General features: G+C 38.1%; 1 protein-coding gene across 2 annotated transcripts; it reads left to right on the top strand.

Annotated features, from left to right (window-relative positions):
• The first annotated feature begins 3694 nt into the window (after positions 1 to 3694).
• Positions 3695 to 15416, top strand: mkrn4 (makorin, ring finger protein, 4). 2 transcript variants are annotated; one of them, XM_057830633.1, is made up of 9 exons: positions 3695 to 3887; positions 7332 to 7460; positions 7537 to 7820; positions 9634 to 9698; positions 9796 to 10037; positions 10108 to 10215; positions 14373 to 14472; positions 14543 to 14666; positions 14760 to 15416. In XM_057830633.1, exons 1-9 carry the CDS (start codon positions 3853 to 3855, stop codon positions 14771 to 14773), a joined length of 1101 nt encoding a protein of 366 aa, XP_057686616.1. In that variant the 5' UTR covers positions 3695 to 3852; the 3' UTR covers positions 14774 to 15416. The 2 variants fall into 2 exon arrangements, with proteins under 2 accessions (XP_057686616.1, XP_057686615.1); XM_057830632.1 differs by having other exon boundaries at positions 3699 to 3887; positions 14543 to 15414.
• The last annotated feature ends 371 nt before the right edge of the window (positions 15417 to 15787 follow it).

Genomic DNA, 15787 nt, shown 5'->3' with positions numbered 1-15787 from the left:
TACTTTTGGGGTGCTGAATCCGAATCTAACCTTTTTTTTTTATTTTATTTTTATTTTTTTTTCCAGACCGCCTGAAGGGAGGCCTCAATAACTGGCTTTGTTGTTCTTTTTCTGGAGGATGACAAAAAAATTGTTCCTCTGTTATTCATGATATGGATTAGAGAGAAGTTTAGTACGTATGTTCCAGGGATGCATAAGCACCAATCCTCAGAGCTAGACTTGATTTTATTGTATTGGCTGATTTTTCAGCTTGCAGACTTAAAATTGCCACTACTGTTAATTGTGGAAAGATCAGAATAAAATTTAGTAGGTATATTCTGTGGGAGTATGGGCTGAACCTTGGAGCCCAATTTTAAAAATTTGGTGGGGTGATTAGTTGATTGCGGAATATTGTAGCCTGTAGGTTCTGAGTTAGCCAGAAGAGGGCATGTGAACTGTTCAGTTGTGCCTATGGGCTGATGAGACATTTAGGAGGCTAGCCGGGCGACCGTAGTTCATTTTGAGCCTACTTTCTGTAAGCATTTATAGGGTATATAACCTATGGTGGAAATCACTATGGTGACATGAAGTTCCGCTCTGAGACCCCCAATTTGGCCAAATTCCAAAATTCTCCTATATGCATACCTGATACATCATTGGAAAGCTTAACATCTCAATTTTCTGGGGGAAGAAACATTTTGAACAGGAGGGCATTTAAAAAAAAAAATTAACAGCGAAACCCTAACTGTAGGGGAGAGAATGAGAGGCCATAAGAACACCACAATTTTAATGCGATATTATCGCATACTTACCTTGTTTCAATCCAAAAACTCAGTGTAGCATGTATTACTAAGTGTCAAGACACAGCTGAGAATGGCCACAGCTGGATTTTTGGGGGATATTATGGGTGAAACATGGTAATATAACAATGGTCGCGATGCAGAAATCGCAGACATCAAGATGTGTTTTGAGATATATTTTTCATACATTTACCCTTTTAAACTTTTTTTCCCAATTTTTCTTTGTTTGGATTGATTATCATCTAAAATATTGGGGAAAATGTGACGGTAACAAAAAAAATACACTTAAGCCATAGTTATGAGGCAGATATCTGGTAAATGGCTAATTGACAGACGCAATTTTTTTCATTGTGACGTAATTTGTTTAAAAGTTTAAAATATGCGAGTGAAAAAATTTTCAGTCTTTTTTTAAAACTAAATATTAGATATCAATTAATGATTCTAAGCTAAAAATGACATTTTGAATAATAAAAATAATTACTAAGCTTCTTTTTATGGCTGGGTTGAAACAAAAGCGGTTGCGAGGTGTCTGTAAACGGGGGTCTTCAGGGTAAAACAGACAAATTTAAAATAGTTCGGGGGCTTAATGCACCATGAAACTGCAATGGCAACATATAATTATATTATATTGACAGTCTTGTCTGTGTTTTCTACCATATTGATTTTATGTCATATATATGGTGGAAAACACTCAGGTGACTTGAAGTTCTGCTCTGAGACCCCCAATTTAGCCAACTTTCAAAACTGTCCGATATGCATGTGTGATACATCAGTGGAAAGCTTAAAATCGCAATTTTCTGGGGGAAGAAAAATTTTGAGCAGGAGGGCATTTAAAAAAAAAAAAAAAAAAAATTAAACAGCAAAACCCTATCTGGAGGTGAGAGCACGCGAGAACAGAATTACAGACGCCCTGACTTTAACGAGATATTATCGCGTACTTACTTTGTTTCGATCCAAAAACTCCATGTAGCATGTATCACTGAGTGTCAAGACACAGCTGTGAATGACCACAGTTGGATTTTTTTGGGAGTTTATGGGTGAAACATGGTAATATAACAAGGGTCGTGATGCACAAATCGCAGACATCAAGGAGTGGTCGAGATTTTTTTTTTCATATATTTACCCTTTAAACGTTTTTTTTTCTCAACTTTTTTTGTTTTGTTTGGATCAATTATTTATCATCTAAAATATCGGAGAAAATGCGACAGTAACAAAAAAATATATATATATACAATTAAGCGATAGTTATGAGGTAGATATGCATGACTTTTTTACAGATGCCATTTTTTTCATTGTGACAAAATTTGTTTAAAAGTTTAAAACGTGTGTGAATAATTTTTTAAAGTGTCTTTTTTTTTTCAAACCAAAATATGAGACATCAATGATTGATTCTAAGCTAAAAATGACATTTTGAATAATAAATATAATTAATTACCTTCATTTTACTGATTTTCATTCAAAATTGTATTTTTTCAATGATTTGCAAAATAAAAGTTAAAAACAGCAATAACCCCAACTTCCATCTCCTAATTTTTATTTTCCCTCATTTCCTCACATACTAAATGCCAAATCTTAATTTTAACTACTTAAGAACATGGAGTGTATATTAAAAATGAAGTTAATGTAAACATTTACTTTTGCTTTCTTTTTTTTTTTTTTTTTTTTTTAAATAATAATGATAAAAGTAACATACATTCAGAAAAATAATTACTTATATTATGCACAGTGAAATGGAATATATTTTGAAGATCGTGCAAACAATGACTTTTTCAAATCATAAGGAAATCAATAAGTAGCCTAACATACAGTAAATGAACAAATATAAATCCAAAGTGCACATTGACAGCTAAGATGTTCTGAACCTCCCAATCAGAGCAAATAAAACTAAATATGATAAATAAGCCTCCTCAACTCCTTCGTTGCTCTTAAAGATTTGATCCATTATGTTGCATTGCTCTTTTTGTGTATTGCATCAATTTAACAACCTTTTTTTTTTTTTTTTTTTTTGTTGCTGTTCCAGAAAGCATTCACATTTGAACCAATCTAATCTAACTATCTCTGCTGATCACATGTCAGTATGTCAGCCAATTGAACAGATACATGAGTCCATGCATTTTGCTCATCATCGTGAGACTCACGGTAACTGCAGCAGCTGCGGAAACCTCCATGCCGTCCGTGGAATAAAATCAATAATATATATTGGTGGTAACGGATTATGTTACACAAGCACTTTATTATGCTTGTTGTGTATGTAAATCTAATGTTGGTAGATTGTTATCTTCTTGGAGATGAAATGCATGTGTGGCAGCTTAGCATTATTATCATCATTTTTTTACTTAGCGTTTTGAGAGTTGCCGTCATATTTTCAGAATCAAAGCACCGTGTACCGGAACAGCATTCCGGCCCTGAATCTTATACCGGAACAGCATTCTGGCCCTGAATCTTAAGCCGGAACTGCGTTCTGGCCCTGAATCTTATGCCGGAACTGCGTTTTTGACCGTTCTGGCCCACTTTCACCCCTGGTGTTATCTATGACACCGCTGCTAAAGTTTTCTAATCTAAAATGTCAACATCAGCCAATTTTGACAAAATAATGCTGCGAACGATTCGGAAAAATGTCTATAACTATGCAAATGACTGAGAAATTAAGCTGGTAGTGGATTGAAATATTTGAAGAATCTGTATAAAGTACCACTAATATAAGAATATAAAAAATGTCGATTGCATGTAAACTAAAGTACAGAGAAAAAAAAACTGGTGGTAGATTTTAAATCAGTGACCAAAAACGTATCGAATAAGTTACAATAAAAATGATGTAATGTTAATTTTTTTTTTGCCAGTGCTATTTTTAGAGATAAAAGGTAGTAATACACAGTGCACAGTTGAGATTGAGAATCGTGACGATCAAAGTTGGACGTCACGCTTCTGTTGGCTCGTCGCTACGTTAATTGGCGAAGAGAGACCGGCTGCCGACTATTAAAATATTAGGAGGTCGAACGCCGGACGGGTCGCAAAACAGCAGTAGCAGCAGCACACGCACGCCCAAGCATAAGCCCATCGGGCGGCAGCGGACATGGACCGCTCGTACCCTAATGGCGGTATATGTAGGTAAGAGCACATTTAACAAAAGTCACGGCGGTGTCGCTAACTTTTACGCGCTGGCAACCGCCAACTTTTAGCCCCGCATAATGGGACATTGTTCCGTCTCGGGTAAAGGCGGAAGCCAAAAAGTTTCGAGACTTCAAGGTTTGTCAACAGGGCGTAGTGTGCTAGTTTAAGTCTCGATGGTCGTTGGTGTTTAACCGTTTTAATGTACAGCAAGCTTCCGTGTCGCTTAATTTTTGGTGTTGTTGGCAAAGTCACTTATCTTTTGGGTGAATCTTAAGAAAACGCAAACACGGAGGAAGTGTTTGGCGCGTGGAGTCCACAAAGCTAACCAGCCATTGTTTCGTGTTTTTATTTTGTATGTACTGTCATATAATCTTTGTTTTGGTTACCCTGGGTCATGTGTCAACACGTAAATCCAACATATCAATGCCCAAGCGAAATACGTGGTGAATCGTGGATTTACCACGTGTTAGGAAGCGAGTTTATACGTCTTGTTACCGTTTTATGCTAGTTACGTTTGACAAAATCGTAGTGTCGACGTGGGTTCATTTACCTTGATGTGACGTAGGTATGTGCTGATCGAAAAGGTTGGGAATTGTTTGGGATTAGAATTGTCTTGCTTTGTTTGGTTACATAGTTCCTAATCACTTTTACCGATGTAGTTTGTGACATTGTTTTTGCCGAGTTCATTGGATGCCATTGACGGCGGTAGTCTGGCTGGCTGCAAATAAATTATTTATTCACTGCCAGCCCTCCCAGTTCAAATGAGTGGAGCGTCCACTAGTGACCATCTAATTTACATTAATAGAAGACTGAAAAGAGCCACATGATTGGATATCATAGTCAATGACACTGAAAGAGTTAAACTGGATCTTTGTTCTAATTTAACACAAGTTAACCTTCAGTCATTAAATCACAGCTCAGATCTAATTTAGGTTTACCTAACAATCATTTATGGCTTACTGAATGAAATGAGCACTAATGTGCTCCAACCTGAAGGCAGTGACCAGCTCTTATACAATGATGCAACCCAATGAGTATCGTTCCATAAATTGTACTGGTGTATTCTACGCTCAATCCTAATTGATTTGATACGAAACAAATATTTTCTGAATATATTCAGTAAAAAATGGGTTGGATATTAATCCATGGACATTTTGTTAATCGATCGTTACAGATAAAGAGAATCTATTTATACCCCTGATAGCTGTGTCCTCCACTCAACCCTTAATGATTTGATACCAAACATGACAAGTTACTGACTGCAATGTGTGTATCAATTAACAATTTCATTGATTAGTCATCAGCGATCATGCATTTGGCAAATTTTGTAACGGAAAATAATGTTTCTTAAAGATGATTTCTACACTCCTTGTCATTTCATAGTCATTGGGTGAAAGGAAATTGACTTGTATGAAAAAGACATGTAACCGTTACCTCAGGGCCTTGCCATGCTTCTCGGACAGATACTCAACCATGTCCTTGGTGTTGAAGTTTTTTCCAAAGTGCATGTCTCTTCTGAGGGTCTGGGAGAGGAAGACGATTTCTCAATCACTCTCCCTTTGCCGTGCTCAGAGCCATAGAAGCAATGTCAGACTTGTGGGGCAGCATTGACTAGTCATGAAATATTGATTTATTCTGATGAATGGAAGCAATAGAAATGACGAATAATAACATAAATGAAAAAAGACTAAATAACAGACTTATGAAGTCAGATAAACAGAATCTACTATGTACTGACTCCCAGCAGCATCACTCCACATTGTCAGCCTTTTGACTGTCATTTTTGTGCTCATCCTTGACAGGCTCTGTGTTGTAAACTCGTTGACCGCCTTGTGGTCGTGTTTGATGTCATTTGTCGTAAAGATGTGGGCCTCTGACCACACTGTCCTCCCCACATCCATAATAGCATCCCTCAACATCTCATATTTTTCCAGATCATTCTGCCTCATTTCTCTCCTCCACTGTGTTGATCTATGTGGCATGATGACGTCTTAAAAGTAATGCAGGCAATGATGTGAATGGAGAATTCCCAATAAAAAGATCTATCTATCCATCTATTGTGTTTAGCCTCGAAGCCTGGGGCCTAGACTTTGTAATTTCAGCATCTAATGTATCTAATACATCAATGTAATCCTATAATAAGCAATACAAACGGCAACACAGGTTGAAAAGGTAATAGATGGGACTCTAGTCATTAACCTGATATAACTGTATTTCTTCTCACGCGCCGTTCGACTGCAACATGTCTTTTCTTTTTTTTCTGGCTCGCGCTACATTTCCGGTAACTTGTTGTGCAAGCACAATTAAAGACACTGATTTTATCGAGGTATTATTGCGTACTTGGCTTGTTTGAATCCCAAAACTCTGTGTATTATACATCACATAGTGTAAAGACACAGCTGTGAATGGGCACAACCATGCTTTGTTTGGCTTTTACAGTGGGGAGAACAAGTATTTGATACACTGCCAATTGGCACTGTATATCTTAAAAACGGTTATTTTGCATGGAATGCGAGACGAAAATCGCTGATAAAACGAGTGAGTTTCTCAAATATTAGTTTATAAGTTTAAAAAAAAAATTTTTTTTGCTTCGATCGATTATCACCTAAAATATCGGGAAATACGACGTAACAAAAACGGATAAAGCGATAGTTATGAGGTAGATATCCATGACCTATTTACAGAAACAAATTTTTTCATTGTGACGTGATTTGTTTAAAACACGTGACTAACTTTATAAAGTCGTTTTTCTTTTCTAAAGACATCAATTTATGATTCTAAGCTAAAAATGATAGAAAATTCGAATAATAAATGTAATTGCTTATCTTGTTTCAATGACTTGGTTGAAACAAAAGCAGTTGCAATGTGTCCATAAATGGGGGTCTCAGGGGTTAAACGGACAAATTAAAAATAGTCCGGGGCATAGTGTGTGATGAAATTGCTATGACAGAATCTAGACACATTTTTCTATGAAACGACAACAATTCTGTTGTCTTAAGATATAGTACTTTATTTAAAAATTTGTTGCACGAGCACAAACTGCTTTTTCAGCCTTGTTTTCCACCATATCCTTTGGCAAACCCCGCAGCTGTGTCCTGCACTCAATCCCCCATCAATTTCATACAAATTTTGATGCATTATCTGAACAATTTGAAAATATGCGGTCTTGAAAAACACATTGCCAGTTTGCATGATGGACAGCAGCTTAAACTGAATGCTGAAGTTTATTTGTTTGGCCCCAACAAATTTTTGTTGCCAGCTAGTATGTGTGGAGTTTATTTATGTATTTATTTATTTATTTTAACTTGAATTGTTTTTGGGCCACTCTTAATGTATGCAATATTTGTAGGCTATCTGAACGATTTAAACACATTTGTAACCTCCCCCCAACAAAACAAAAAAAGTGCTGCATGAATAGCCAAACACCTTCCTTTCTTGCAGGCATTATTTAAACGGCTCATGCAGGTATGGCTCCAGATGCCATTATCGACACGAGTTGCCCACTACACAACCACCCCAAATATGTCGCTACTTCCAGAAAGGTGCATGCTGGTATGGTGAACGCTGCAGGTAAAATGCTTTTTGTAGGTCACAGTCACATCAAAAAAAAAATACAGTACATGGCTCAGCTGTTTTTTCCAACCAGGTACATCCATGTCCGCCAACCTGAAGGTGGTACAAATATTACTGGTCGAAGAATGCCTGCACCAGCAGCCTCGCCCTCCACATCTTCCTCCTCATCCTACTCTGCAACCTCTTCCTCCACATCCACAGTGGCTGAAGGCCCAGCTGACCAAAGGGGTTCCGAGACTTTTTCCTTTCTACATAGCAATCAGTCGCCAAGACGGCAAAATGGTGCATCAGGGTCTTCGGTAATCTCTTCAACTGTCACAGAAGTTAGGACCCGTAATTCTGGGAAACGGTTACAAGGTGGGTGCCATAAATCATGATTGGTTGTGCTGTAAAGGTTAAAAAGGACTAAGAGACATTTGAAACTCAACACTGATGCGACTTGATTTTTCCATGTTGATCAAATACCATAATTTCCACACTACTGCGCACCAGACTATAAACCCCGATGCCAAAATTTCACTTTAACAAAAACGTATATATGCAGTACCTTACTATCAGACGCAAGTGTCCATGTCTTAATAGGGCATTTTCACTTGGCGATCAGTTACACTGAAACATTTTGATTAATCAAAATACATTAACCAAATTGACATCAACACATCGTTGTGTCCTCATTCATTTGCAGCATTCTGGCAGTCTGGAACCATAAAAACAATTGACTTCAAAACAAAACAATTGGTCACCTAATTTATAAAGAAAATTTTCCTTCTCACCTTATTTGCCAAAATATCTTTCGGTAGCCTTAAACTTCTGTAATGGCATCAAGCAGTAGACTGAGCCTTCGTCGGAATAAAGTCAGTTGGTTGAAAACGGCTTTTCAGTGCCAGCATTGGCGTCCTTGTCTGTGGAAACGGTGGATATCTAGCCTCCTTATTTTCACCACCATGGTCAAAGTTGAATCGTTCTTCTGTAGCATCAACATAGCATCGACTGGAGCCCTATTCGTCAATAACATCCACACAATTATTGATGAAATATTACAAACTTTATAGAAGCAGAGAGCCTTGTACTGGTAAAATTTGAATATCAGTTTTGTAAAAGTATGTTTAACAATCCATGGTTAGCCTTAAATGGTTGTCCTGTTGTGGCTCCAAGGTTCTTCTCCTGAAAACAAGTCATCATGTACATGTAAAAAAAAAAAAAAAAAAATCTGAGTTTTTGGAATGCTACCATGTGACTGAGAATCTCTTCCAGTGGTATTGTTGGAGACAAGAGCGTGCATGGGTAAACACTTGAGTTCATTGAGCTGTTCATTAATAGCCTTTGAATGCACCCCAAGTGGCAGCTACGTCATGACGAGCTGTGGCACGAAATGGAGAAGGAATTAGTCAATTAAAAAAAGCAAGAAAACAGGAAGCTTGTTTGTAATGCATATTCTAAAGTCTAAACTGTTACAAAGGTGGGTGTCATTAATCACAATTGGTTTGTTAACTGGGATCCTTACTAGTCCTCATGGTGAAATTACTCTTCCTGGTTTTATGAATGTAAATATCAGGCAAATATAAATGACCCCAATCAACCCAAAATGAAGTTTTTAAATTGTGATTTGGGAAAATAAAGGTTCTAGGCCCTGCATTTTACAAAAAGTGTCACTAATGGAAAAGCTTGGGTTAATTTCACGTTACCACACCACGACCTGATCACAACTGCACCTAGTCATTGACCATATCCCTTAAATATAACATCTGACAAAACGAAGTTGGAAAAAAAATCTCAAAAAGCTGTAGTGAATGCCATGACCCAAAGAACTTGCACTTGTCAATCTGGGAAGAGGCACAATGCCTTTTCTAAAGCTTTAGGACAGGAAACCGTTGTGAATATTTATCAACATGTGTAGAAAAACAGGAACAATAGTGAACCTTCTTAGTGGTGGCCGACATGCCAAAAAGATCCCAAGACCACAGCGGCGACTCCCCCGGGAAGTCAGAAAGGCAACCTCTATAAAGAACTGTCGTTCTTGCCTCAGTGTTAATGACTTAATAGAGGGACTGATGTAATGTCAGCATTTCACAAAAAGAAGCCAGTACAGAAGGGGGACATCAATTCGCAACATCGGTCTACGGAAACTCGAATCTCATTGAAATGCTGTGGCATGACACTTTCTTTGCAGGTTCTGCTTCGCGAGTGTCTGTAAAAAGCTCTGAATCTGTTTGTGCAGGTGCATGTGATAAAGAGGTTTGTGTTAAGCTCGATTTATTTATTTTTTTTCCCTAATGTTTTGCATTTGGTTGGAGAACTATAAACAAGGGCTCATTTTAGCATTTTCGTACAGGTAAGCCTTCCGGGTGGCACAGAAGCAGCCGGTGCTTCTGCAGCCGCATTGTGCACCGAGGAGACTGAGGCGATCTTCCAGAGTCGAGATGTTATCTGTGGCATATGCATGGACAAGGTGTATGAGAAGATAGACCGCAGAAACAGGGTGTTTGGAATTTTGCCAAACTGCACTCATGCCTTCTGCCTAGAGTGCATCATGACTTGGAGGAAAACCAGGAACCTTGGGTCCGATGTCGTCAAGTAGGTTTCAAATTCTACACATGAACATTTAATTTCCTCTCTTTGACCTCACAATTGTGCTCTTCTATAGGACCTGCCCCCAGTGCAGGGTGAGATCGGCCTTCTATGTGCCCAGCAAGTACTGGGTGGAAGGTCAAGCAAAAGAACGTCTAATAGCAGACTTCAAAGAGAAATTCAGGTAAACTTTTGGAAACATGCGGCTATTTATCTGTGATTTAACAAGATTGAGCAATGCTGAGTTTTAATTAGGGTTGGACAAAATATTCTTATTGAGAAACACCTCATGGTACGGTGTCCGTATGCCAGCATCACATAGTGACACTGTCAAAGTTGGTACTGTACGGTAGCCGGTTCAGTTCAGTTTATTGTCCCCCAAGAAGGGGAAACTTGTCTTGCTGCAGGTAAGCAATAGCATACAGATAACACAGCAATAACTCATACACATACAATAGATAACACGGACTACAAATTTAAAATGCTATAGACAGCTTTGCATCCAAGTTCAAGAATTGTGCAAAGTTAGCAACCAAATTGCATTAGGTAGGAATGAGTTCTTTGTTCTTTTGGACTTAAAACAAGGGACTCTGAATCTCCTGCTTGGTTGGTTGGTCGGTCGGCTTATTCACATTTAATTTCTTTCATCGGGGCCGAAATTGTGTAACGTGAAATATTGTCATAAGGGCACTAAGAGTACCAAGAATCTTAGATTGCACTTGTCGTGGTGCATTTGCGGCAGGCCGTCCCTTGCCCAGTTTTTTTTTTATCTTTAGGTCTATGAAAATAACGAACATCAAACAGTTGAGTACCAAGCTACAGCCTTGGATCTTCTTTGGAGTACCACACCACATATGTGAACCAAAACACCTACATTAGCATTTTATTATTTTTTTTAAGACTATTTGTCAAATTAAGATTTTTCTGCGTGCTATACGTATGTATTTTTTGAGCAAATTGAAAAAAATCTTATTTTAATGTAGTTTCAAGGAAAATTGTATTTTGGTAAGTAAAGAGGACTCACAAAAGAATTTTATACATTTTTATTATGCCAACTTATTTTCCCCCTGCCAAATATTAAAATCTGCACCACCCTGTAAAAAGTCGGTCCAGTTTTTGTATTGTCTGTTCAATGATGAAAATACTTTGTTTTTAGCAAGAGCACACAATTGCTGATTTTTTTATTTTTTATTTTTTTTAAAAACTTGACACAAGAGATATATTCATGGAATTTACACCAGCAAAATTCACTTTCAGTTGCATGTACACTGTGGTTTTTAACCAATATTTATAATTTCTGAAATATTGATATTCAAAGCAGTGTACACTATCTTTGAAGGTGGCCTCATACTTTTTCAGCATTTTTCATAACCCTTCATTTTTTTACAGCTTTTTAGTTGGTCATTTTTGCTTGCCCTCTGCAAACATCCAGATTCTCAGTGACTTGTTTGAAATTGAATATTTTCTTTAAACTTACTCTTGCCGCTCATTGGCTGTTGGATGAGTGCGTTGTGGTAAGTATTTATACTCTATTTAACTAATTGATCGTTGGTAGTTGGGTGTTACAACCATTAGAAAGTAAAGGAGAAGACAACCTAGAATAAATGACCTTAATGTGAAAGATGGTTGCTCAATCTAAATGTGCAAATCACAAGGGCTGCAGCTATCGATTATTTAACTAATCGATTAACCTGTTGATTAGTTCATTCGAATAATCGAGTAATCTGATTACCAGCATTTAACGTGTTGCAGAATATATTTTAGGAGATGTAAAAAGTGTTTATGCTTACAATAACATTTATTTTGACTAGCTTAATTTGCACTTTCAAAAGACCATTAAATGCAAATATGAAATAAGATACTTGAGTGTTTCTTCATACTATTCAGAACTGGACTTTCTTTTCACAAGAGCAATAAATGCATTATAAAATACCCGAGCTTACCCTCAAACAGTATAAAATACAATTGGCTAACTTGCATAACAAAAGTCCGCTAGCTTAAATGCTATAAAATGCTAACGCTTTTTTCATAATGCTCTTAACAAAAAAACTGCTAAATATACCCCTAAATTATGGAGGGCCAAGAGTGCAAAAATAAAATGCACAATTTAAAAAATTATTAAATATGTAATTTAAAATTCTTCCTTCAATATTTCGATTTCATTTTTTTTCAAATGTAATTTTCAATATTTTAATTGTTATTTCAATTTTTATTTCAATATTTCACTTTTATTTAATTCTTGCACTCTCGTTCCCCTTGGACCGCATGAAATTTATGTAACTGGCTCATCAAACTCTGTGTTGGCGTGAACTTGGCGGGGTTTAAAGTGCATGTGACACGAAAAAGCATGTTTATTTCATAATACACGCGGTATTTTATGCCCCTGAATGGTATGGGCCGCTTGGATGTGTGTGGAAGCGATCGCTATTTTTTATTTAGTTTTTTGAATCCCGCGCCATGAAAATGAGTGACTTCCGGCTTCGGTCTTGCATTGAGGAGGAGGGCGCTGTGACGTGTACGGTAGAAGACGTCCTCTTCACGCTACAGTGTACTGTTGTGTATGAGGACGAAGGATTCAGCTGATTTTGCAGATTAATACGTTTATTTCTCACATCATGCCAGCCAAACGGCTGCAGAAAAATCATTCTGTATGAGGGAGAGGCGTATGCGCCTTTTTGGAGTTTCAAAAGGTGGGAAGTGAGTAAACATCTTGTTTTGTATTATGTCAAATACGAATACAGCGATTACAAAGTAAACACTACAAACTTCCTTTAAATAAAGGACTACTTACGTTTGATCATTGATAGGCATGTAAAAAGCTCTCCTAATGCTCGTTAGCATTAGCACGTTAGCTGCACAACAACTCCAGCCACCCTCCTCCGGGGAACAAACTGTAAATTGCTCTCCGCCGGGCGGTTTGCCAATCCGCGAAGACTATCGACAACCGGGTCGTCATGTCAAATAATCCAGGCTAGTTATGTGTGATTTTCCGCTTCGAAGACTTTGAAACATCACTCAGTTCGGGTTAGCATGTCGGCTAGCTGTCACGCCTTCTGGTTTGTTTACATTCTCCAAAGCCGGGGAAGGGAAATGACATATGTCTGATTTAGGTGTCATAAAATATCGTTCGGGAGGTGCGACAGTAAAGGTGAAGTCGACAGTTTTGACCATTATGGAGTAATTTTGCCATGTTGTCCTGAATAAATGCATTTTTATTATTTCATATTCCATTCAGCACAAGACTGTTATTTGTCATGACCATGCCATTTATTTAGGAATTGGGGGAAACACTTGGATTAAAAAAAAAAAATCCTGTAAAAATATTGAAGTAAAGAGACAGAAACAATGACATTTTGCCGCTCTCCGTCGCGTTTTCCTCATTGTGAATAGTTCCCCCTTGACGGGCTGACTGGTCCTTCTCAAGCCATTTATATAGCTATTGGGGAAAAATACTTGGATAAAAAGAATATCCTGTAAAAATATTGGAGTAGAGAGACTGAAACAATGACATTTTGCGGCTCTCTTCGTCGCGTTTTCCTCATTCTGAATAATTCCCCCTCAATGGGCTGAATAGTAAAACGTATGAGCCCAGTCTACCGCTGACGACATCCACCTGTTGGGGACGCTAAAGCCCTATAATGGTAGGCGTGGCTAACCGGCAGATTAAAAGACTAATTTCTCATCATCTGCGCTTTGCTAAATTGTTGTATATAGTCGAATCGTCTCAAAATATGATTCTAATTCACATAATAATGCCATTTAAGACTTTTTTTTTCTCGTGTCGTATGCTTTAAGTTGAGTGAGTCAAGCTACATGGCTCCGCAGCAGGGCTGGGCAAACCTGTCCTCAAGGGCCGTAGTGGGCCCTGGTCTTTGTTCCAACTGATCCAGTACAGACAGTTTAACCAAGGAGGTATCTGCTGAAACAAGAAGCACCTGACTGCGATCAACTGATTGTGCTTGCAAGACACCAGATTGGTGAAAAGGGTTCCTCTTGATGGGTTGGAACGGAAACCCGCACCCACTGCGGCCCTTTGTGGAATAGTTTGCCCTTCCCTGCTCTGAAGTCAAGCTAGTGCTCATTCTTTCCCAACATGGCAGCGATTGCTGAGGTTCTGCATGACCGCGCCCACGATAAACTTGTTTTGTAAGCCCTGTGCTCGACGTCCGAATTTCCTGCGTCAACGTGTTCTGCTAAGTCTAACATGTCCGTTTTTAAATCCAGAGAAAGTTCATGCAGAACTTCAGCAATTGCTGCCACAAATTAAGCCTGGTTATCATTTGTATAAACCCTGTTGGATTCTGAATGAAGTTTGCCGTTCCCTTGCTTTCTGTCCTATAGCAAGCGAAGCTGCAGTTATTATGCACAATACAAATACTGCCCCTTCGAGGCGGATTGCCTCTACCGACATGTCAGGTCTGCACGCCGCCGATCATTCTTGGTATGTATGATTTGCTCAACATTTCATTTTTGGACTGGACATTGCTATTACGCGTCTTCTTGCCCACTAGTGTAATACAGACGATGACGAGGAGGAAGATGATGATGATGACGACGACGACAATGACGATGATGACGACGACGACGAAGAGGAGGATGACGACGACGACGAAGAGGAGGATGAAGACTATGACGGTCTGCTAAATTTCTTCATAGCCATGACTCTTCTTCATTCTGACGAGGATGATGACGACGACAATGACAAATACATTCCTTTTTTATTAGCAGAGTATGGCTTCTGAGCCCTGTTAGACCTCCCATGCAATTTTCACAGGGCAGAGTGAGTTGTCTCCACAAGACATTGTGGCTGTGTTATGATGCGACTGTCCCCCTTGGATCAACAGGTATAATTTTGGAGTAGGCAAGGCTCAGTCTTTAGTAGGTCACATGATGGACCTACTATTCCTCAACCAGAGAGAAACTACTAAATTGATCTGCTGCAGTGAACAGCTAGAAATAAATTGGGCACATTGGTCAAATGACAGTGTTCTAGCTGTAAACTGTCTTGACAAGATAATGCAAACAAATTTGAAGGCTGTGTTCCAGCCTCCCACTTTCTGAAGCCATTGTTATTCAAACATTCATGGCATGTTGTGTGTTTTCTCTACGCCTCTCCATTTGGATTTAACTGCTCAAAACTGAGTGCCAGAAAAAATTTTAATTGTTGTTTGTCTGGACCTTTTTTAAATTGTCATGAAGAAAGATTACTGTTCCCCTTTATGGTTGATGCTCTGAATATTCCTGCCTCAATTTACATTTGTGATACTCTAACCTCATTTTGACAATCGTTGAAATGTTTTGTTTTTTTTTAAATTTCTTTTAAAAAAAAATAAAAATAAAAAAATGCTGTACTCTTACACTGAAAATAAACTTTCTCACTAAAATGACTTTTGAGCCTTCTCATTTTAAAAAAATGCATTTAGGAAGCCCCAAAGATCACGTGGAAAGGGGAGAAAAACTTTCTGACAACTGCGTTCTCGCAGTATCAAGAAAAATGTTAGCTGGCCTCTATCAACTTGCACAAACGGTAATGGTTTTTGTCCTGTTAGTACAGAAATTAAATCTGGAAGTGCATTTTATATTTTTGGTCACACGACTGATGGCACGACTGATTGTGACTATTATATCCACAGATTAGACACTTGTACAAACTTGAAAATTTTGAACTACATTTAAAATGTATGGTGAAGAAAAGTTGATTTTTTTTTCTTTGTCTTTACATGTTTTTATTCTCTTAATGAACATGAGATGACAAC

Source organism: Corythoichthys intestinalis, chromosome 2 (assembly GCF_030265065.1).
Source record: "Corythoichthys intestinalis isolate RoL2023-P3 chromosome 2, ASM3026506v1, whole genome shotgun sequence".
Classification (NCBI taxonomy): Eukaryota; Metazoa; Chordata; class Actinopteri; order Syngnathiformes; family Syngnathidae; genus Corythoichthys; species Corythoichthys intestinalis.
This window is presented reverse-complemented; position numbering and strand designations above follow the sequence as displayed.